At 36.8% G+C, this 25,018-nt stretch overlaps 1 protein-coding gene across 8 annotated transcripts in view; it reads left to right on the top strand.

The window, feature by feature from the left end:
* The first annotated feature begins 1,465 nt into the window (after positions 1–1,465).
* LOC129763241 (progestin and adipoQ receptor family member 3) overlaps positions 1,466–25,018 on the top strand; it is a 99,120-nt gene continuing 75,567 nt past the window's right edge. Inside the window, exons 1-2 of one of the 8 annotated variants that reach the window (XM_055762123.1) lie at positions 1,466–1,510; positions 10,975–11,260. In XM_055762123.1, the coding sequence (XP_055618098.1) occupies positions 11,093–11,260 (168 nt within the window). In that variant the 5' untranslated portion in view covers positions 1,466–1,510; positions 10,975–11,092. Of the gene's footprint in view, positions 1,558–1,850; positions 1,966–2,047; positions 2,176–10,053; positions 11,261–25,018 lie in introns of those variants that run through there. The other 7 variants (XM_055762133.1, XM_055762117.1, XM_055762142.1 and 4 more) reach the window with 7 other exon arrangements.

Genomic DNA, 25,018 nt, shown 5'->3' with positions numbered 1-25,018 from the left:
AAAACTATTCATTTTTTAGTTATTTTCGTGTTAACAACTCCCAATTTAGAGCAGCAAGAGCAAATTTCCCGAAAAGTCATTGAAAAATAGTCTATTTGTTGAAGTTTTCAATACATATAAACTGTTTAGGACCTACTGAGTCTGATCATGAATTTTATTAATTGTTTTTGTTGAAACTAACATCAAAAATTCAAATATATGAAAAAAAAAATTACCATCAAGTGTTTACCGCTAGACGGGCAGGTGGCAACTGTAATGCCACTATTTTTTTCAATGTTTTTAATTGTTTTGTTTATTGAAAAAAATCTTTTGTGTATTTTAGCATGTAAACATGTTGCTGTATTGTAATTTGCGTTGATTAAATGCCTAGTTCTCACAGTCCGTTAGAGGGTTAAAGCCGGCACGAATTCGGGAACAACCTAAAATTTTCCAAGACTTAAGAGGAAAGAAAGATCATTGGTACATGAAGCCAGCGATCACGATGCAGGTTCATTGTTCATTTGAGCTGCTATTTGTGTGTTAAACGTACCAACACTACATAATTTAACGCGACATTCTTATAACTTGAATAGCATGACCGATATCGATTTTTTCTTTATCACTGCTGCTTTCTTCCGTGATTTCAATAACCATTTTGTAATGAAGCCCTAGATTTCTTTGTCTAATTTTGTTGAAAACATATAAAGCGCAATCAACTTACGACGGGTATTTATGGAGTATTGAAATAAAGAATTCCCGAGAATAGATTCACGAGTAATTTTTTTATGTGGATTTTAGCGGTGAAAACAATCTGACAACATAAGTCATTGGGAAGAAACTAAATAGCGATACAAATAACTTTCCAGGGAATGTTGGAAAATAAATAAATGAATCTGAAAAAACCGTTATTATTAATTAAGCTAACATTTTTATCCATAAAACTATAAAATAGAAGCAATCCCAAAATGAAATTTAAGCGAGGTTCAATTTTATTTCGATCTTTTTAGAAATAATTGGTGTAACGTCCACGTGGACAACAGGGGAAGGGGTATAGGAAAAATCCACGTTTGTCCACGGTGGGGGAGGGGGGGTGTTCAAAAACATGATTTTTCTGTCCACGTGGTATGTGGACAGCCCCTAAGCGTGAGCCCTGTTTTATGCTTCCTACGCTCAATTTGCATTGGATGGGATAGGGTTGCCAGAGCCTGGTGTAAAACGGCATTCACCGTGTCAAAGACTGTACAGTTTTTGCTAAAATAACATGAATATCTATAATATGAAAATATATAGATTTTTACCGTTTGAATAGCTCCCACATCCACTGTACACCAGCAGGACGGAAAAGCAAAACATACATTTCATGAGCTTTATTCTCTGCACATATGTATCAGAAAAAGTTTTCCCAACTCACACTCTCTCTAAATGCGGCACTCGCTCTCACGCAGAGACTCATCTCATCAAGGCCGGTGTCTATTTACCGAGTAGTCACTCTCCGGATACTGCGCGAATCGGTTGATTTGATGGTGTTTCGGTATTGCATTTGTTTATCTTCTCCATCAGCGTGTTTATGTTGTTCTGGTGTGAAAATGAATTATCTGGATACAAATTATCAGTGAACGATTGGACATAATTGTTCCATTGAGTTACATCGCATTTGGGCCTTTTCGGTTATCCTGAACATAAAGCTCAGCTGTGTCTGTGTGCATCTCTGTGTGATGGTCATTGACTGCGACTGTGGAATACTGCAAAGCTTCATTCCAACCCGTTGGACAAAAAGTGTAAATAAGAGCGAAGGTTTCGTTTGATTCTCTCTGGAAAACGGTGGCACAGGAGAACCTTGTATCGTGTGAAGAGTAATAATTTTTGGGGAACTTACAAATTTGTTCTCATGTTCTCAAGTAGCTTGACCTCAGAGTTCAATGCGACAAATTACGCTCAATAAAAGCGCTTATATGAGAGAATTTCGCCGAAATGATTTATTTTTAGGTAACTATTTACCTGCCTTCCGCGGAACGACGGCCACACCGGTTGTTTTGCTTGGTGAGGCGTTTTTCCGTAAAGCACTGTTCGAGTTTTGCAATGATTGTTGATCATGTGTGTTTGTTTACATTGATGCCAGTGCCTGAATTATGCGGTCGTTGATCCATTTGGTAGAGCACGAGTATAACTGCGGAAGTGCTGAGTTATTGCCTTGAGGTTAAGATTTTGTCTTTTAAGGACGTTATGTTATGGATTGTTGGATGATATTGTGATACGTTTCAGGATGGAATGAAAAAATCTCAGTCACGGTCATATCAGTTATATCAGAATGTAGGCAGCGGATCGTAAAGGACGTAGAAGTTTTAAATGTGTATGAAATTCTACGTTCCACTTAACCAATTTTAGTGCTGTAATTGAAGTATATGTTGACACATATAACAGTTTATTGAACGCGAAAAAACAGGAAGTGGGTTATATCTATGATATAACCGCAAGGGTGACGTAGGACTATCGTTGATTTAGAGATCATTTGTATGAAGTTGAATCTGAATTCATTCTGAATGAATGAATATTTGGAGAACTTCGAAAACGAGAGCGTTACGTTGGTGGCACAAGGTTTTATGCATCCAATATTGGATACGGAAATATCCTACTGATGGGGAAGAATAATCTTCAGAAGCTATCCTGTTGATTGCGATTGATTGAAAAACCACAAAACCAAATGTATTTGGTCACAGTGTTACATGGATAGAAAACATTCAATTAAACTCTTTCACATGAATATATTTTGAAAATTCCCAAAGGAACTGGCAGATTATTTTCAGTAACGATTAGATATTTCCACATTTTCCTCGATACTGGAAGCCCACCAGAGGTTAATGCCAACTCGATAACCACCTGTTAATAGCACTTGATTGAAACATATTTGGTCACAGTGTTACATGGATAGAAAACATTCAATTTTCTCTTTCACATGAATATATTTTGAAAATTCCCAGAGGAACTGGCAGATTATTTTCAGTAACGATTAGTTATTTCTACATTTTCCTCGATACTGGAAGCCCACCAGTGGTTAATGCCAACTCGATAACCACCTGTTAATAGCACTTGATTGAAACATATTTGGTAACAGTGTTACATGGATAGAAAACATTCAATTAAATTCTTTCACATGAATATATTTTGAAAATTCCCAGAGGAACTGGCAGATTATTTTCAGTAACGATTAGTTATTTCTACATTTTCCTCGATACTGGAAGCCCACCAGTGGTTAATGCCAACTCGATAACCACCTGTTAATAGCACTTGATTGAAACATATCTGGTCACAGTGTTACATGGATAGAAAACATTCAATTAAACTCTTTCACATGAATATATTTTGAAAATTCCCAAAGGAACTGGCAGATTATTTTCAGTAACGATTAGATATTTCCACATTTTCCTCGATACTGGAAGCCCACCAGTGGTTAATGCCAACTCGATAACCACCTGCTAATAGCACTTGATTGGAACATATTTGGTCACAGTGTTACATGGATAGAAAACATTCAATTAAACTCTTTCACATGAATATATTTTGAAAATTCCCAAAGGAACTGGCAGATTATTTTCCAGCAATGATTAGATCTTTCCGGAACTTTCTCGATGCTGAATGGCATCCTAACGGAAAGAGTTCTGCGCGTGTATGTGTCGATCCTTCGCCGTCCACCTCCTCCAGCACGTTAGGCAACGATGTTGTCTTGTCGATGTCCTCACGAAAAATGAATGTGTCTCACCACCAGAATATCGCTTAAGTATGCTTTTTGTGTGTGATTGAATCGAGAGAAGGTGTGGTTTACGATGGCAATTTGGAAGGCAAACTAGAGGGGAATGAACTCTCTGAGCTCGGAACTTTCGGCGACTGAGCAATAATCGATTGCGGGCGCATACAATATTGGATACGGAAATATCCTACTGATGGGGAAGAATAATCTTCTGAAGCTATCCTGTTAATTGCGATTGATTGAAAAAACCACAAAACCAAATGTATTTGGTCACAGTGTTACATGGATTGAAAACATTCAATTAAACTCTTTCACATGAATATATTTTGAAAATTCCCAAAGGAACTGGCAGATTATTTTCAGTAACGATTAGATATTTCCACATTTTCCTCGATACTGGAAGCCCACCAGTGGTTAATGCCAACTCGATAACCACCTGTTAATAGCACTTGATTGAAACATATTTGGTCACAGTGTAACATGGATAGAAAACATTCAATTAAACTCTTTCACATGAATATATTTTGAAAATTCTCAGAGGAACTGGCAGATTATTTTCAGTAACGATTAGATATTTCCACATTTTCCTCGATACTGGAAGCTCACCAGTGCTTAATGCCAACTCGATAACCACCTGTTAATAGCCGCGCGTGTATGTGTGTGTAGCGATGTCTTCCCAGGGAACCGTTTGTGGCATCACTCTCCTCCTGATAGATTCCCTTTCGGCCTAGGGTGCACAAACAGGCTCTTGGTGACACCGTTCATCCGCGCTTTCATGATAAATAAAGAGCTTCACCGCAACAGCGACAACATGCTCCAATCGCTGTTCAATTAGAACTGAGTGGATTTCCGAGCGCCGCTCGCTTATATACCGATTGGTGATTTCAATAGCCTGTTTTGAAGGCAATTTTAAGACTATTGAAACAAGTTTTTGGATCAAAAAGTAACAAGTATATAACGCGTAGACATTTTATCTTTCGAATGAAATGTTTATCATACCATTTCGTTCAGTTGTTTAGGAGCTATTAACGCTCAAAATCTCGGTCTCCGGCGTAACGCTTTCGTTTTCGAAACTTTGATTTTACACCCCGGTATAGAAATGAAAGACGTAGTCCTACGTCAAAAAAGTAAATGTGGGGTTCTATCGGTGCTCTGTAGTTCCTCCGATTAATGTATTAGGATGCTTCAAATGCGGAGAATTCGAACATAAGAGCACAGATTGCAATAATTGTAATACGTGATCTAGGTGTAGTCAGAAACATAATACATTTAAATGCAAGTCAACTGTATTTATTGAAATGTGTTAATTGTTAATTGTGAAAAAGAAAATTGAATCTGGGCGCATTCAGTTCTGAATGTTTATTATATCAAATACTTTTTGATTAAACAAAGGAATCTTGTGTTTCAATACCTAGCAACCAGGTTCCAGAAGAACTTCCAATCAATTCTATATTTTGAATTTGAAAATTGCGGGACTGTCAACAAACTACCTAGCATTACGTCAGATTGTTGAGTCCACTTTTTGTCCTCCTGTCTGAAACACACATCGTTGAAATTGAATCATTTGATCAGTATAATTTTTCGGGATATAATGTAGCTGCGTGTTCATCACATCCTAGATACATTGGCGATATTACTATTTATGCCAGAGAATCAATCCAATTCAATCCACGCCTCAACGAAGTTATTGATGGTTAAACGTGGCATGAAGATAATTTTTGTGTTTTGTATCATAGTCCCAGCTTAAGCGACCAGCGTTTTGTTGAAATAAAAAAAACAGGCTTGAAATGTTCCTTGATTCTAACAAATTAAATATATTAGTAGGTGATTTCAATATCAATTGGCGTAACGACTACAATTCGAACGATTTGAAGCGTTCATCCGAGTTCTTCAATTTGAAACAAAGATTAGACGAATTTTCGCGTATTTCCAAGTACAGTTAAACTTTTGTTGATCATGATTATTCCAATTTTTATAATATTTATACAGTAACGGTTATTAATTTGCAAACAACCGATCATTGGACCTTAACTATCAATATTGTAGATAATCTCGTTGTAAACGATGATTTTTTTTAAATTAACGGGCTGGAGGAAATGTTCGTATACAGCCATTCCATGCCAAATCGATATAGTGCTTCTCAAGTCTAATATTTTTCAAAAAAGACTTGTTGGCTTTAGTTTTATGTGTCGATCATCTGAATTAGTTCAGTAGAACAAAAGTTAGGAATTTTAGTGTTGGAAAAAAGAGGAAAAAAATGATTTTTCGAACCATCAGTTAATTTTGATTAATCATAACTCAAAAACGAAAAAAAAGCCTCTCTGGTTTCGATATATGTTATGTGAAAAATCCTCAGCTTTCCAAAGATAATTGAAAAAAGTCATTTTTTGAAAAAAGAGGAAAAAGTTTCTTTTCTGAGAATCTGAGAACCACAATATCGGTTTGGCATGGAATCGCAAGGATTGAATTTTCATAAATTCATATCTGCATTTTGGTGCCAGATTGTATCCACGATTTTTTGAATTAATGTGCTGGAGAAAATATTCGCAACACCATCAAATGCAATCTATTCTAACAAACGCAAAATGAGCTAAGTACGACTTTGCCACAACAACAAAACAAATAATATATGTCAGGGGCTCAGAAGGAAAGGGGTGATTTGATCGATTTCTCTCTCTCTCTCTCTCTCTCTTTAGTTAATAACTCAACTGCAAAAACGTTCCACTTTGAGTTTGCTATAGAATCCGATAGATGAGGTTTTGCCTCTCTCCCACATTGTAAAATACAGCTGGAAATGTTAGAGTCGATATAGAGAAATCGATGATGTCACTTACATCCCTCTCATTTTGAGCCTCTCAAGTCGAAAATGCCAAAAGTATGTTACGCACATTTCCACTTTCATTTGCAAAAAATGTACAAATAATAATGCATGAATTATTCAAGTGAAGTAATTTTATTTATCGTTATTATTACAATACAAATTTTCATTATTATATTACCAATTTAAATTACGACTGATATTTCAAAAAGGCGTCTTTCCAGATTGAATATATTCCAGAGTCTGATTGAAATATGATATTTAACAGATTTGTTGAAAGTAATGAGCTATTCAGAAAACAAATCACAATTTAAATGCACTGTTAAAAAATCTTACTCCAAAATTGAATTTAATATTAAAAAGTTTTATATCTCAAAACACCCCCCATATTTTTTTTTGTAAATTTTTATTGGAAACCCCTTTTAATTTAATAAAGTTTGGCGTACAGTGGCGCCGTGGTACACTCACCAAAATGGAGATATGAATTTATGAATATTTAATTCTTTGTGAAATCGTAACCATTTAAAAAAAAGTAACATAAAAATGGAATCTACATGCGATTCTACATGAAAAACTATTTAAAACGTTTTACTAACCGTTCTCGAGATACAACACAATTATTACAATTAAAATCATGTTTGTAAAATATTAGAAAATGAATACCGTTTTGTTTAAAATTTCGTATACTTAAGCTTTGTTGACCATTGAACAGTAACTAATTACTCAAAATCGTATTATTTTTGTCCAACGCCTTTAGGATAAAGGCTTTGCTTTGCCCAGATTTTTAGCGTACTGAGCCACGTCAATTTCAAGTATATTGTCTTTGGGCAGTTCACGATCTGTTACTCTACAGTGGATGACAAAACAATGGGTTTTCCAGCAGCATCTCTGCAATCAACTTTTTTTCTATTGCAAAGTGTAGGTACAGGAATGTTATACATCCTTGCTGCCTTCGAGCTGCAGCCCGAGCTTTTTCGTATATTTACTTCAAAAATACGGTTTACTTAAAAAAAAAATCTGATGAAAATTAAGTTATTCTTGTTGGTTCGCATGTGTGGCCTACGACTTGCGAGGAAACATTTGTTTACAAATGGTTTTAGGTTCTTTTTTAATGTTGTTTCAGTACTGGATTGGCCTTTTGCCCCAATTAGTGAACTATTGCTGCATTTTCCTGAGAATACTGTGCTTTAACATCTACTGTTTGGAATTTGAATCATGCGTCGAAACTTGATTTATATCACGCAGTGTTTTTAATACTAATTTTAATGAAGATTTTTTAACAGCGTTATTTGTCTTTAATAGTTAATTTTTCAAATATCATATTTTAATCATTCGTCGGGATTTTGAGGTACAATTTTTTGAAAGAAAGAGCTTCTAAAAAATCTGTCGTAATTCAAATTGGCCATATGATAATGAAAAGTGTGATTTTAGGTAGCCTCCATCATATTTACCAAATTTCAATAAAATCGAAGAGGGTCGCGTCAACATTTGCTGTTTTTCAGCTTTCTAGTGTTAACTATGGTGTTCATTTTCAAAGTAGTTTACGGTTTGCTGCCTCGATATTTGTGTGATCGAGTTGAAAGAGGAAGTGACTAGAAACGCGAATAAATTAAGAACACACAATTCCTTGACATGTGCTTTACAACATTCATTGTACTTTGAAGAAATAAATGTGTTCAACTCGATGCCAAGCCATATAAAACGTGCAACAACACTTATAGAATTTAAGAGACACTGTATTCCACCCGTGAAAGCAGCATTTTATTAACGGTCGAACGATTTAAAAAAAAATCAATTACGAAAATTTTTACTGACGTAATTTCAAACGACAGGAGTATTTAATTTGGACACTTTCTTGCAGTTAGTTTTGATATTTTCAATGAACCCGGCGAAGTTTTTTTGAACGGATTATATTTTGTAGACTATTTCAATATTTTAAATTATACATATTTTTTAAATTTGTTTTATCTCTATTATATCTGTCATGATCTTGGTGATGATGGACTGTTTTTATTTCATTTTTTTGACGTAGAACTACGTCTTTGATTTCTATATAGGGGAGTCACTCTACGAAAAATGTAACGTTCATTAAGAGTTTTCAAATGCATATTACGCAGAATCGTTCTTACGATATATGTTATAATATATACCGTTAGACGGCAAATTTACCCAGAATTTTTTTCGCCTGAGACATCGACAGTGGAAATAATAAAACAAGTGAGCAATTTAATAAATAAAAGAGGCATGTTTTGCGTGCGGATGCGAAGGTAAATAATGTATTATGCATTCTTTCTTCCAACTTCGTTCCCATGAATGTTGTATGTAACACAAAATTGCGTGCAATAATTCGTTTTATCTAACAAATTAGCAAGATGTTAAAGTAATAAACAGTAGACTCATATTCATAATTCTCAATGACTCAATTCCTTCTATGATAGATTGAGCAGTAGAACCAATTCAACTTGATTGTGACGAAAAAGCTACTGCTTCCGATGCCTAATAATAAGAATAAGACAATGGAAGGAAATCACAATACCATATAAATAAAGCAACTTCATGATTTCATGTGTATTTTACCTCAAAATATCACGAAATCGTGAGTATTTTCAACTTGGTTTTTCGTTTCTTCGCCATAAATTTCATATTCAATGTAATCAATGACGATATAATTTTTTTGTTTACCAATTCATATATACGTCATCTACGATTCCACCCTGTTATGTGTCCCACTGATATACATTAATCATTTTCAGTTAGGCATTTGAGCTTCCTGCCAGAAGCTCATTATCTTTCTTTGTTTTGTTCGTTACACGGATATTCGTTACGCGGATATTAATTTTTCATTGAAGAAATTAAATTGAAAGTTTTGTGAGTGAAATTAAATGTGAGGATTTTTTTCGTAAAGTAAATTTTCTCGATTTCTCTGAATGAGGGTATTCATAGTCAATCCAAAAAAGGCTGGTGGTTGGATCATCATCAGCATCATATTATAACCATAGGATTTTCTCGAATTTATCACTTTTTTCTAAATACCGAATGATTGAGAATTCACGGATACAAACAATCCTCCTGAAATTTGGTCCCGCGCATGAAGATGGTGTGTGAAACATGTGTTGCTCAAATTGCATGCTTGTCGTTAATGAAACCTGTTGCTCACTTTCTCCTTGTTTTTGGTAACCTCGGAGAAGAAAAAAACTTCTTTTTCCGCGTTCCTTATTTCGACAAAGATGCAACTTATTTCCCTGAACGTCACCACGTATGACGAGTAAAAACAAAACCGGTCTCGCATCGTTTAACGCCCATCTGATTCGCCGCCACCTGTTTTATGTTTTCACGTATCAGTTTTTTTTTCACGTCCCGGAAGGAATCGTTCAAAACTCGTCGCTTTTCTATCGTTCTTGATGAGAAAATTTTACCATTTTCGGTTTTTGAATGTTTCGGTGTGCTTTATATGTTGTTTGATTTGATTTGTCAGATTTATTTAGACGAGAACAGACTATGCAATCCTTCCAGATTCCTGCTGTAGTGTTTCCAAGTGGATATTTCGGAATTGGTGGTTGAAGTCGAGGCTCGAAAATCAACAGTCAGTTGATGAACTGACTTCGGCGTCTCTGGTTCTACGCTGGTTTCTTGAAAAATAGTTCGTTGAAGCATAGGTACTGATCTGCGATTTCCGCGTCAAACCAAATGGTGAACGAGAGTAACCTCTCGTGCGCAAAGAGTTAATGTTCACCCAGACGCATCGATCAATGACGTGTGAGAACACGTGCTTCAAGTGTCATGCTTTTATTCTGCTCTGACGGGAACTTGCTGATAAGTTCAATTAAGCGCCTCGTCTAGAGGGGTTCGACATAACACTGATAGCTAATTGTGTAGATTAACTCGCACCAACAATGCATAATTGAAACATGAGACATAAAAGATTACCCGCCGAACGGAGGGCACCGCAACAAACTTGAATCCGGATGCGCATACATCCCTCGTGGCAAAAAAAAAAAAATGATTAAACAGCCATTATTTAACGAAACGAAAAGTGCCGTTGAAAAGAAGAACGAAACGACACGGCAATGTGCACACGATGAATGATGACTAGCGTAAACAATTTGTCTATTGAAGTCTTAGTTGCAATCAAACCGCCGCCACTTGCACACTTTCGCAAAAGCCACACAATCCGCGCGCGGGGCAACATATGCGCACACAATCCGGCGTTGTTAATCACTTTCCCTTCTGTTCGCCAACAAAAGCTGGAACGCAGGGCCGCGAAGTATTGCCCTGATGTAAGATCTAGTGTTAGTAGAAAGTGGCCAAGACGTTAGGACGTCATCGTTGATCCGTCACTAATTCGATAAATCATGCAATGCATTTAGAATTGTTCAAACTGATCCAACAAACTGACTTCAATCAGTGTGATTATACAATATGTGCATTCCAGATGTGTGTTAGAAAAAAATAGTGTGAGTTCGTGCTATTGGTATTGATGAAAGTGTCATAGCAAACGAAACAACAAAAAAAAACCCTGGGAGTTGACGCCGCAGAAAACACGTTGGAAAATGGACGAGCTGAACAACCTTCTTAAGACCGATTTGCTAACAGCGGCCGGTTCCGCAGCGATGGAGATCGACGAGAACATAAACCGCAGCGGCATCGTTGCGTCAACATTCCTCACGACAACGACAACAGCGGCCACGTGCTACCAGCGATTCGCCAAAAGTAGAAGGGTAAGTTTTTCCGCATCGCGAAAGTGTTGTGCTGAAATAGCAGAACTTTTTATGTTTTGAGTTATGGTTTCGAACAGCTCCCGAACGGGTAGACCCCTTGAATCGAGGATTGTTACGAAGACCTAACGGGTACATTTGATTATGTATAAATTATGCTTTGATGATATTTTAATACATTTTTTGTTTATTTATGCCGCACAAACCCCATTATTGAGACATTGTTTGATTGCAGTCAATATGCGGAATTTAATTTTTCTATACAACACATAATATTTAAAAAATACCCGTGATTATTTGTCACTAGATAGTGCTGATTGTCATATATGGTATGTGGAAACAACAATTCAATTGTTTTTGGTTACACTTTTGGTGAAGTACAGTAATAAACCAACCGTGTCAAAAGTTATATTTATTTTAAATGAGTGAAATACCCGAAGCAATACTCTTTGTAATTTCCCTTACTCCACGCGCCCAGTGACGTGAGATAGCAAAGTTTCTCGCTTCATTGTCGAAGCTACCTTACTTTTCAACTTCTTTTTGATACCCGAGTCGACAACATATGAGGACACGTCTTCAAATCTCACCTAGTGACCAACTATAGTCACGCCATTCGCCTACGGGAATGCAGTGAATTGAGTCATCTCACCTCGTTTGCCGCGCGGAATAAAGTGCAATTCCAAATGAAATCGTCCAAAAAATGCAGATTTTAAAAACATGTATTTATGATTCGAATGAAAGTTTGTATTCCGTTTGGGTTGGAGGAAATATGAGTTTTCCACAGCAATTGGGAATTTTTTGACTCAAGCGTAACTTTTGAAAAAGGGCGTATCGAAAATTTCTAAAGGTAGAAATCTATTTTCCTTTTCACATGAAGAAGACGAAGAGTCTAACTTTAAACAAAAGGCAAAAGAGTTTGATGAGATTATCATCAAACTCTTTTGCCCAAAGAGAAAATTGACCACACAGAGACAACAAGATCAGAAAAAGTTAAAATTTTAACAGTTTTGCCTAAGTCTTGGTCCGTGCAAAAAATGGAAGAAGAATTTGGCGTTAATAAATATATGGCAATTCAATCCAAAAAACTGGCAAATGAAAAAGGTGTATTGTCGACACCACATAGCAAATATGGACCAAGTTTGAGTGAAGATGTTAAAAATTATGTTTCGGAATTTTATAATGACGACGATATCAGTCGATCATTACCTGGAGAAAGAGACTATGTTTCTGTAGCCAAAGATAGGAAGCGTCAACACATTCAAAAAAGGTTATTAATAACATCCTTACGGGAAACTTTCAACAGATTTAAGGAACTCAATCCAAATTGCAAAATTGGATTTAGCTCTTTTGCATCAATGCGTCCGAAGCATTGCAAATTGCTGAGTAGTTCAGGAAATCAAAACGTTTGTGTTTGTACATTCCATGAAAATGTAAATCTTATGCTTCATAGTCTCAAGAAATATTCCTTTAACATTGAATGCAAAGAATATATGGAAAAAATACTATGTAACATATCAAATAGATCAAAATACTGTTACCTTCGTGAATGTAAAAAATGCCCAACAATGGACGAGTTTGGAAACTGGTTTCTAGATGAGCTTCAGGAACGCAATTTCATTGAAATCATTTATGCACAATGGATTTCTACTGATCGATGCGACATAGAAACTCTTGTAAAACCGGTGGAAGAATTTGTATCGTATTTTTGCGAAAAAATACAAAATTAACTTACTCATTATTACATTAAACACAACAGTCCACATTTCTTAACAATATAAAAGCTAATTTGCAAGAAAATGAGGTTGTTATGATTTGCGAAAAATTATTCATTTGTGCTTCAAGATGAAGTTCAAAGTCATCACTGGAACAATGATCAAGCAACAATCCATCCATTTGTTGTTTAGTATAGAGATGAAAAAGGTTCTCTGGCAAATTTAAGCTTTGTAGTTATATCTGAAGTTTTAAGTCATGACACAATAGCTGTGCAAGTATTTATTTCTAAATTGGTAACATTTTTGAAACAACAAATGCAGGTAAAAAGAATAAAATTCATGTCGGATGGTGCTGCATCCCAGTATAAAAATAGGAATTGCGAGTTTATGTCAGTTTAAATCGAAATACGACATTGAAGCTGAATGGATTTTTTTTGCAACATCACACGGCAAAGGACCTTGTGATGCAATTGGTGGTACATTAAAATGGATGGCAACAAGAGCTAGTTTGGCTAAGCAGCATGAACATCCGATTACGAGTGCAAAAACGTTATTTAACTGGGCTAGCAAACGAAAAGAAGACTATCTTACAAAATTGTCATTTTCATATATGTCACAAGAAGAATAATATCAGGGTGTGTAAGAGTTGAGTAGCATGTATGATAACCCCAAACAAATTCCAGATACCCAAAAGTATCATTCTTTTGTACCTGTATCCGAGAATGAAGTAGCAGCAAAGTTGTACTCTAACGACAATGCAGCAAGTTATCATAATGTGTATAGAAATATAAGAAAATAATGAAAAAATTAAATTACATACAACAAAATTGTTAGTTGATAAAATTAAATGTTGATAAAAAATAAATGCTAAAAATTCTAGTATTATTATTAGTATCTCTTAAACTCTGATAAATATAGGAATTATTTGACCAAATTGTAGAGAATTATATTTTTTACTTTTATAAATGTTGTGTTCTGTTGGCGCAACATGTATAACATGTTAAAAGTTTGTATTAAGATAAAAAAAAACATTTTTTAATATCGCTACGTTTTATATTAACCCACATGTGTTCAAATGATTTTCAACGTAACTCCTAAACATATATTTTTACCATGGTGATGTATTTGGAAAAAGTGTTGGAAATTATAAGCAAATTCATAAAATTTCATGAACATGACGGTATAACACGACAAACATATTAAAAGGGAATGTTTACTATAAAAAAGACAATAAATTAGAAATATTTTTCAAAATATCTCGAGAATGGCTGCATTTAGAAGGAGATTTATAATGAGCTTTTTTGTTTTAAATCACATCAGGAATCATAATTTGTGGCTAAAAATGATTGTTAACATATAAAAATTCGAAGTTTCGAAAATTCATAAAAATTCGATGTTCCACAAAGTTCGTCAAAAATAGTTTTACCATCTTGGACCCATTTTTTAAATTTTCTACACGACTTCTATTTTATATGAAAAAAATTTAAAAAAAATTAAAAATATGTATTTTGGATATTACAAATTAAAGTTTTTTTCGTAAATAAAAAAAGAGTACTAATTTTTTTCTCAGTGTATATTTTTTTTATGTTTAGATATCAATACTCTATAACTCTTTCTAAGACACTATTTCGGTACGACTCATAGTTTTTGAGATATAAATTATCAAAGATTTCTCCTACTAAAATCGATACGTCCTTTTCAAAAGTTACGCTTGAGTCAAAAAAAATCCCAATTGCTGTGGAAAACTCATATTTCCTTCAACCCAAACGGAATACAAACTTTCATTCGAATCAAAAATACTCATGTTTTGTTATTTGTCGATTTCATTTGGAATTGCTCTAAAGTGGAATGCTTTTTTCTACAGAAAAAGGCAAATGAGCAGCAGAAACATGCGGAAAAAGTTGTGAAGTTTGCGGCACTGATGCTGCAGTGCGTGGTATATACGATTTCGTTCGGGAAATTTTGATTTTCGATTTTTTCTCTGAAGCCAATAATCATGGAAAATAACTGAAATACAGGAATGTCGTTCGCAAAAGACCATGAACTAACCGAGGCGAATCACCGCAAACCACTTCAAAGCCACCAAATAAGGAGATGTTGTGTGTATGGTGGTATTGCAAAGGAGTCGTCCATTATGATGTGTTACCGCATGGCCTAATGGTTAATTCAGAGCTCTACTGTTCACAACTGGATATGTTACAAGAAGCGATTAACAAAATTGTCGAGAATCATTTGAAACTATTAGGTGTACCGGTAAGTTTCTTCGGTTTTACAACAGATGGCGTAACTTGATTATTATTCCAGTGAATCAAATTTCCAGACATTCGTTGGAAAGCTACTGTCATTGCGCGTCTTTTTCAGTATATGTCAAAAAGTTGAAGCGTGTTTTGCCACTTCGAATATGTCGAATTTCGTACCAACGAGAGTGTTTTGTAGGGAGCGTTACTTCATTACTTCAATATGAATAAAAAAGCTGCGGAAAGTCATCGCATTGTGGTGGAAGTTCATGGTGATCATGCTCCAACTGAGCAAAGGTGTCAGATATGGTTTGCACGGTTTAAAAGTGGTAATTTTGACATGGAAGACGAAGAACGTTCCGGACCCAAAAAAAAAATTTAAAGATTAAGAATTGGAGGCTTTACTCCATCAAGATCCGTCAAAACGCAACAAGAACTTGCAGATACACTTGGAGTAGCTCAGCAAATCATAACCGATCGTTCAAAAGCAATGGGAATGATCCGAAAGATAGGACATTGGGTGCCGTATGAATTGAAGCCACGAGACGTCGAACGCCTTTTTTCACGTGCGAACAACTGCTCTAACGGCATAAAAAAAAGGGTTTTTTTTTGCATCGAATCGTTACTGGCGATGAAAAGTGGGTCCATTACGACAATCATAAACGTCGGGCAACGTATGGATACCCCGGCCATGCATCAACATCGACGGCCGCGCGGAATATTCACGGCCAGAAGGTTATGCTATCTATTTGGTGGGACCAGCTGGGCGTGGTGTATTATGAGCTGCTAAAACTGAATGAAACCATTACGGGGGACCTCTACCGACGTCAATTGATGCGTTTGAGCCGTGCACTGAAGGAAAAACGGCCACAATACGAGCAAAGACACGATAAAGTTATTTTGCAGCAGGACAATGCTCGGCCGCATGTCACGAAACCGGTCAAAACATATTTGGAAACGCTGAAATGGGAGGTCCTATCCCACCCGCCGTATTCTCCAGGCATTGCTTCGTGCGATTATTACCTTGTCCGATCGATGCAACATGACCTGATTGCCCAGCACTTCTTCAATTTTGATGAAGTAAAAAATTGGATTGATTCGTGGTTAGCTGACAAACCGGGCGATTATTTCCGCAAAATGATCCGTGATTTGCAGGAAGATGGAAAAAAGTTGTGACTATCGATGGGCAATACTTAAAAATACTTTTTTGAAAGAGAAACTACTCTTATTACATCACAAATGCTCTGATTTTGTTCTTTATCATAGTCTTCAAAAACAGATTCGCTGTCTACAGTCAACTAAAAAATAGGAAGTTACTGAGTCAAATAATTTATACCTGCTTTGGAATTTTGTTTATATTATAGCGACTTTAACTTAAGAGTTCGCAACGTGACATGTGAGGGACCGAACCAGTACCAGAGGGGTCAAAAATCTTTCTCATCTTTACTTTTTTTTCCAAAAATCTGTACCATCGAAAATATTGATTGTAGAGAAAAAAAAATTATTAGCGTGAACAAAATACTCTTTTAAAGGGTGTGTCACACCAAATTGCATCACGGAAAAAACGCTGTAGAAATTTAATTTTTAGGAATTGTGTCGTGAATTAATCCTGTGCACTCATTTCGAAATTCCGGAGTTGTCACATCGGGACATCGGTAAGATGCTGGGAATCGTCCAATCCACGGTCAGCAGAGTACTAAAACGATACTTCGAGAACCTAACCATCGACCGGAAGGTGAAGAACGGCAAAAACAGGAAGTGGGTTATATCTATGGTATAACCGCAAGGGTGACGTAGGACTATCGTTGATTTAGAGATCATTTGTTCGAAGTTGAATCTAAATCCATTCTGAATGAATGAATAAATGAATATTTGGGGGACTTCCAAAAGGAGAGCGTTACGTTGGAGGCACAAGGTTTTATGCATCCAATATAGGATACGAAAAACCTTGTTCTGAAGAATAATCTTCAGAAGCTAACCTGCTAACTGTACTTGATTGACAAATCACAAACCCAAATGTATTATATGGATATTTTATGGATAGAAAACATTAAAATAAACTCTTTCGCTTGAATGTAATTTTCAATTCCAAGGGGAACTGGCAGATTCTTTTCCACCAACGATTAGATATTTCCACATTTTCCTCGATACTGGAAGCCCACCAGTGGTTAATGCTAACTCGATAACCACCTCTTAATAGCACTTGATTGAAATATATTTGGTCACAGTGTTACATGGATAGAAAACATTCAATTAAACTCTTTCACATGAATATATTTTGAAAATTCCCAGAGGAACTGGCAGATTATTTTCAGTAACGATTAGATATTTCCACATTTTCCTCGATACTGGAAGCCCACCAGTGGTTAATGCCAACTCGATAACCACCTGTTAATAGCACTTTTTTTTTTCATTTATTTATTTATTAGGCTCATTAGCATTTTAGCTGTAACAGAGCCGGGTTTTAATCGTGTACATGTACATATGTTTATGTTTCTATAAATTGTAAATCACACAGTAGTTAGTAGTAGCCATTTAGGCGTTAAGTTTTCTGTTCCATTACATTATGGTAAATTACACAGTAGTAGCCATTTAGTCGTAAGGGTATTCTTTCTGTTCTTCCATTGTTCAGCGGACCGGACAGCGGAGACAGTTGATATTGATCATTGTTGGGTTATTTATAGAATAGCAGCCCGATGTTTCTTGCAGAGCAGAGCAGTTGTATGGATGAATCGATCTTTGTTCCACCATGGATCGATTTCCATCGCTGATGATGGTTGCGTGGACGTAGTTATTCTATAACAACACAAAGATGGTCAATTGAGGGCCCTGAGTTTGAACTCACGATCGATCGCTTGGTAAGCGAACGCGTAACCAAGTGGCTACGAAGACCCCCGTTAATAGCACTTGATTGAAACATATTTGGTCACAGTGTAACATGGATAGAAAACATTCAATTAAACTCTTTCACATGAATATATTTTGAAAATTCCCAAAGGAACTGGCAGATTATTTTCCAGCAATGATTAGATCTTTCCGGAACTTTCTCGATGCTGAATGGCATCCTAACGGAAAGAGTTCTGCGCGTGTATGTGTCGATCCTTCGCCGTCCACCTCCTCCAGCACGTTAGGCAACGATGTTGTCTTGTCGATGTCCTCACGAAAAATGAATGTGTCTCACCACCAGAATATCGCTTAAGTATGCTTTTTGTGTGTGATTGAATCGAGAGAAGGTGTGGTTTACGATGGCAATTTGGAAGGCAAACTAGAGGGGAATGAACTCTCTGAGCTCGGAACTTTCGGCGACTGAGCAATAATCGATTGCGGGCGCATACAATATTGGATACGGAAATATCCTACTGATGGGGAAGAATAATCTTCTGAAGCTATCCTGTTAATTGCGATTGATTGAAAAACCACAAAACCAAATGTATTTGGTCACAGTGTTACATGGATAGAAAACATTCAATTAAACTCTTTCACATGAATATATTTTGAAAATTCCCAAAGGAACTGGCAGATTATTTTCAGTAACGATTAGATATTTCTACATTTTCCTCGATACTGGAAGCCCACCAGTGGTTAATGCTAACTCGATAACCACCTGTTAATAGCACTTGATTGAAATATATTTGGTCACAGTGTTACATGGATAGAAAACATTCAATTAAACTCTTTCACATGAATATATTTTGAAAATTCCCAAAGGAACTGGCAGATTATTTTCAGTAACGATTAGATATTTCTACATTTTCCTCGATACTGGAAGCCCACCAGTGGTTAATGCTAACTCGATAACCACCTGTTAATAGCACTTGATTGAAATATATTTGGTCACAGTGTTACATGGATAGAAAACATTCAATTAAACTCTTTCACATGAATATATTTTGAAAATTCCCAAAGGAACTGGCAGATTATTTTCAGTAACGATTAGATATTTCCACATTTTCCTCAATACTGGAAGCCCACCAGTGGTTAATGCCAACTCGATAACCACCTGTTAATAGCCGCGCGTGTATGTGTGTGTAGCGATGTCTTCCCAGGGAACCGTTTGTGGCATCACTCTCCTCCTGATAGATTCCCTTCTGGCCTAGGGTGCACAAACAGGCTCTTGGTGACACCGTTCATCCGCGCTTTCATGATAAATAAAGAGCTTCACCGCAACAGCGACAACATGCTCCAATCGCTGTTCAATTAGAACTGAGTGGATTTCCGAGCGCCGCTCGCTTATATACCGATTGGTGATTTCAATAGCCTGTTTTGAAAGCAATTTTAAGACTATTGAAACAAGTTTTTGGATCAAAAAGTAACAAGTATATAACGCGTAGACATTTTATCTTTCGAATGAAGTGTTTATCATACCATTTCGTTCAGTTGTTTAGGAGCTATTAACGCTCAAAATCTCGGTCTCCGGCGTAACGCTTTCGTTTTCGAAACTTTGATTTTACACCCCGGTATAGAAATGAAAGACGTAGTCCTACGTCAAAATGGATGCTCCGTCAGTGAAAAAGATCACAAGCGCGTAGTTAAGCAGTTTAGACGTGATCCGAGAAGTTCGGTCCGGGATGTCGCCAATAAGCTGAATTTGTCAAGTTCATTCGTCCAGCGGACCAAGCAGCGGGAGGGCCTGCGTACATACAAGGTTCAGAGGCTCCTAACCGCGACGAAAGGCAAAACATGGTGGGGAAGACGCGAGCCCGGAAGCTGTACACCGAAATGCTGACGAAGCCGCATTGCCTGGTAATGGACGACGAAACCTACGTCAAAGCGGACTTTCGTCAGCTGTCGGGCCTGTTGTTCTTCTCCGCAGAGGACAAATTCAGCGTTCCGGAGGAGATTCGCAAGCAGAAACTATCCAAGTTTGCCAAAAAGTACATGGTGTGGCAAGCGATCTGCTCTTGCGGAAAGCGGAGCGCCTCCTTCGTGATGACCGGCACGGTAAACGGGCAGGTTTACCTTAAGGAGTGCCTACAGAAGCGATTACTACCACTATTGAAGCAGCACGAGGGCCCGACCATCTTCTGGCCGGATCTCGCTTCGTGCCACTATTCAAAGGACGTGTTGGAGTGGTACGAAGCCAACGGGGTCACTTTCGTGCCAAAGGAAATGAACCCGCCCAACGCGCCGGAGCTTCGCCCAATAGGGAAATAATGGGCAATTATGAAGCAGGCCCTCCAGAAGAACCCAAAAGTTGGCAAATCGGAGGCGGACTTCAAGAGAAAATGGATTTCTGTTCAAAAAAAAAACTACAACCTGACGTTGTACAGAACCTTATGGACGGGGTAAAGAGGAAGGTGCGAGCATACGGGCTTGGGCTCGAAGTATGAATAAAAAGAAAATGCCAAAAGTTGTTTAATAGTTTTTATTTTACTGTCTAAAATTTTCAAAAGGATCGGTCTACTGGGCGAATTTCTACAGCGTTTTTTCCGTGATGCAATTTGATGTGACACACCCTTTATTAACTACAAATACTACATCTGCATTTGCAAGTCATTCGTGTGTTTGATGATGCTTATACATAGTTTTTTTCTGAATCTAGATTGCATACACCCATACCTCGCTATACGGCCGCTCTTTATACGGCATTTCGCCCTCTTCAATTCAGTCACGTTTTCGATTTACGGCCTAAAATGTTTCGTTATAACGGCAAAAAAAGTTGAGGATTGGTTCAAAAATCACGTTTGTACAGAAGTGAAAAAATAATTGCGAGACCATAACTTAAGCAACAAAAAATTAAGTATGTATACATACACATAGTCCATGTAACAAGTTGTTTCATTTTTGTTTATAGATTATTGTTGGGTTTTATGTATGTATGTCGTATGATTGTATGTTATGATGATGATGGTCCCACCTCTTTCCCCTACAAAGGCTTCAGCGGGACGAGTTATTTTTTTGATAATAATTGAGTTACTGAGTTTATTACATCATACTAACCAGTGAGCACATTAAATTGAAAAGAAAACGTACTGGTTATCCCGCAGACATAGATTACTAATCGATAGAACAATTTAAGCCTTTGTCTAAAGTATTCATTCCATGGCATGTCGAGAGAATTTCCAACCCGGGAAGACCCTAGACCGATCGGGAATTGAACCCAATGCCTATGTCAGTATTAGCCATGAATTTTCAAGGGAAATCCCGCTTTATCAGATCCCCGGCCACGGCCTGCAATTGCGATCGTTTCCGAGTTCTAGTAGCTGAGCAAACCCAAGCCTTATTCTAGCCGACACTTCAGGCCCATCACTTTACATATCCCAAGGCATGTCAAGAAAATTTCCAACCCGAAAAAATTCTTGACCGATCAGGAATTGAACCCAATACCTATGTCAGCATTAGCCTAGAATTTACAAAGGAATTCCCGCTTCACTGGATACCCGACAACGGTCTGTTAATCGTTTTCGAGACCAGACAGCTGAGCAAACCTAAGCCTAATTCCAGCCGATACTTCAGGCCCTACATTCAACCTGGGGTATAAACGTGTCAACCTGAATCTGCAATGAGATCCGCCACAACACAGAAAAATCTTGATATAATTATCTGTTGAGAAGATGAATTTACAAGTATTCCGATTGAGCTATCCCTAGCTTACCTCAGGTTTCCACATTAAACCCCTTGGAATGACTTTGTTTTATTCGATCAAAAATTCTTTTGCTTTTGTTCAATCTCACGTTTCTCTATGTTTGCCAACGCGCGCGGGCTCAAACTATTGCAGACTTCACAATTATTTTTTAAATTTAATTGAATAACTAAGATATATATAAAAGCAAAAAAAAATACCATCATCACCATAGTCTTGACAAGAAAAATACACGAACACACATACACTCAAAAGACAATAATTTCCTCGTTTTATGAAATAATGAAATAATGATGATGATCACCTCAAAAAGTTTGAGCTGTACGAGTTCTCTTGTTGATCTTTATGTAACAATTATTAAAATAACCAGTAAGCACATTGAAGTAAAAAACAAAACAAACGGATTGGTTATATTACAAACATAGATTCCTAATTGAAGAACAATTTATGTTATCGACTTAACGTATTTAACCCATGGCATGTCGAGAGAATTTCCAACCCGGGAAGACCCTGGACCGATCGGGAATTGAACCCCATGCCTATGTCAATATTAGCCATGAACTTACAAGGGAAATCCCACTTTATCAGATCCCCGGTCACGGCCTGCAATTGAGATCGTTTCCGAGTTCTGGTAGCTGAGTATGTTTAATGTTTATGTCCTATTTCTGATTTAAATATAAATAAATTTTAATGAATTTAATGTTTGATTCAAATGAAATTAAAAGTAAAAAGATGAAATGCATTTTGAATGATAAACCATGTTACTTATTTAACAAATTTGGAATCAATCTGATTGAATTTGTACGAATTTGTATTATAATAATTGATTCCTTATACGGCTTTTCGCTTTGCGGCCAAATTTCGTGGAACGTATCTAGGCCGTAAAGCGAGGTATGAGTGTACTATCATTTATTAAAATTTTTGAGCTGCCGCCACGATGGTTGACCAAATCTTTTGATCTCAAAATAGCGTTCATAGTATCGTTGCTGAGGAGTGAGGCATAGTGAGAACGTTACAAACAAGGTATCGAAGCGCCGAAAGTGCGAGCGTACAGTCAATTCTTTTTACGCATCTAATTTGATGATATGCTTACGAAGTAATTTTATCTTTAGGGTACGGAATTAATTCTCCACATCTTGTACATTCCCATTGTCCTGGAATCCTGGAAACGCTTCTAACACAACGTTAATGCTGGTCAAATTGAAAAAGTTTCTGGGATTTAACATTGCCACAGACTTGAGCGTCGAATCATTAAAATCGTAACCTTTTCTCATTTGTTTGATCAGCTCCACGAAAAAACTGCGCTCAATATCCTTTGAAATAATCTGCCTTTCGTTGTTCATTGTTCTGATAATTTCTTCTGCTGTTATTTCAACCTAAAATTCTTCTCGCTTTTCAAATGTTCTTCATATTTGAGAGCATTGGACATAGAAACAACGTAAGATTCGTCGCAGATATTAGTGAGAATGATCAAATAAAAAAATTTCAGCTCTTCATGTTGCATCATAAATTCTGGTTTTTCAGACTGAAACAAACGATTCAATCTGTTGATCTGGGGCAAAACACACGTTGCACCGTCCGACGTGAATCCTTCCATACGATCCTTGTAAGGCATTTCGTCCTATCATTGCATTCTAAATGCACCAAGCGATACTGCGGCGTAAAAGTCGTCATGTACCTCAATGTTGCTTTGTTCAAATGTAATAAATTTCACGCGTGGAAAAAATCTGTACCAATCTGTACATTTTGACGAAAATCTGTACTCTATACCGTACAGAATCTGTACCAAAAATAACGAAAAAATCGATACCATTCCAAATAAATCTGTAACGTGTGGCAACACTGGACCGACCCCATATACGAGGGCAGTCCGATAAGTACTTTGCCTACAAAAAAATTGGAAAAGTGACGATACACTTGTCCCAGCGATGCTCCAACTTCTTTAATCCATCTGAAAAATACGTTTTCTCGAAGTCTGCAAATTCAAATTGTTTTTTTTTTTGCCTGGAGACAAACGAACTGAAAGCCTCTAGAATTCAAAAGCTAAAACTAATTAAACAAACACATGTTTAGGGGCGAATGAACTTTGTAGTTTAAAACCTCTATGAAAAAAAGATCAATGAATCAACAAAAACATACTCTTCCAATTCCAAAAGTCAAAAGTGCAACCTCAGCATTTGATGAGTTCATTTCATGATAGGGATTCTAAAAGTTGTAAAACATATCGCATGAAAGGAATGTGACATACATTCAGTTTATGTACTGCTCGCGCGAGAGCAAGACGATTGAATTAATCATCTTTAGTTTGTTCGAAAAAACTATGCAACCAACGGCCCTTTCCAGGGGGTCTTCCTAGCCACATTGGTTGCGCGTTCGCTTAGTAAGCAATCGATCGTGAGTTCAAAACTCAGGGCCCTCAATTGACTATCTTTGTATTGTTATAGAATAACTACGTTCACGCAACAATCATCAGTGATGGAGATCGATCCACGGTCGAAGTAAGATCGATTCATCCATATATCTGCTCTGTTCCGAAAGAAACATCGGGCTGTTGTTCCATTGATAAGGCAAAAATGATCATATAGGGCCTTGAAGATTAAACGCTCACGCAAAAAAAATCGAATAGCTCGTTATAATTTTTTTTTCTAGCTCCGTCGATGGTAACACTGCATTCCCCACTTCGGCAGGATAATATTCAACTACTCGCTCAGTCTGATCGGAAGGTTTTTGCTGTCAAGATGTACAATTTACAAGAACGTGTTTTTTTAAGTAAAATCGTATTACTCGAGCATCTGAGCCTTAATGAAATTTTGTCCTCTTATGGTAAGAATTTCAACATTTCTCGTCGTCGATTACTTCCTCTGGGGGTAGGTCAAGGACTGTTGCTATGTTGATAAACCACAAAATTTGAAAGAACTTAAAGAAGAAATAACTCGGATTTCAACAGCATCGTAATGTTAGAGTTGTGCATGAAGAATTTTGTTCACCTTTTAAAACGCGTTATCGAAAAAGGGGTGGTCACATCGAAAATGTCCTAAAATAAGCCTTATTTTCGTTTATTTTTAAATAAAAATCGATTCACTTTTGTAGAAGTTATTGAAATTTGTTGCGTGAACGTTTAATCTGAAAGACCCTGTATCAACTGTCTCCGCTCTCCGGTGGTATAACTGAACAATGGAAGAACAGAAGGAATACTCTTACGCCTAAATGGCGACTGTGTAATTTACCA

Source organism: Toxorhynchites rutilus, chromosome 1 (assembly GCF_029784135.1).
Source record: "Toxorhynchites rutilus septentrionalis strain SRP chromosome 1, ASM2978413v1, whole genome shotgun sequence".
Lineage (NCBI taxonomy): Eukaryota > Metazoa > Arthropoda > Insecta > Diptera > Culicidae > Toxorhynchites > Toxorhynchites rutilus.
Note: the sequence above shows the minus strand (reverse complement) of the source record. Positions and strands in the feature narration are given on the sequence as shown.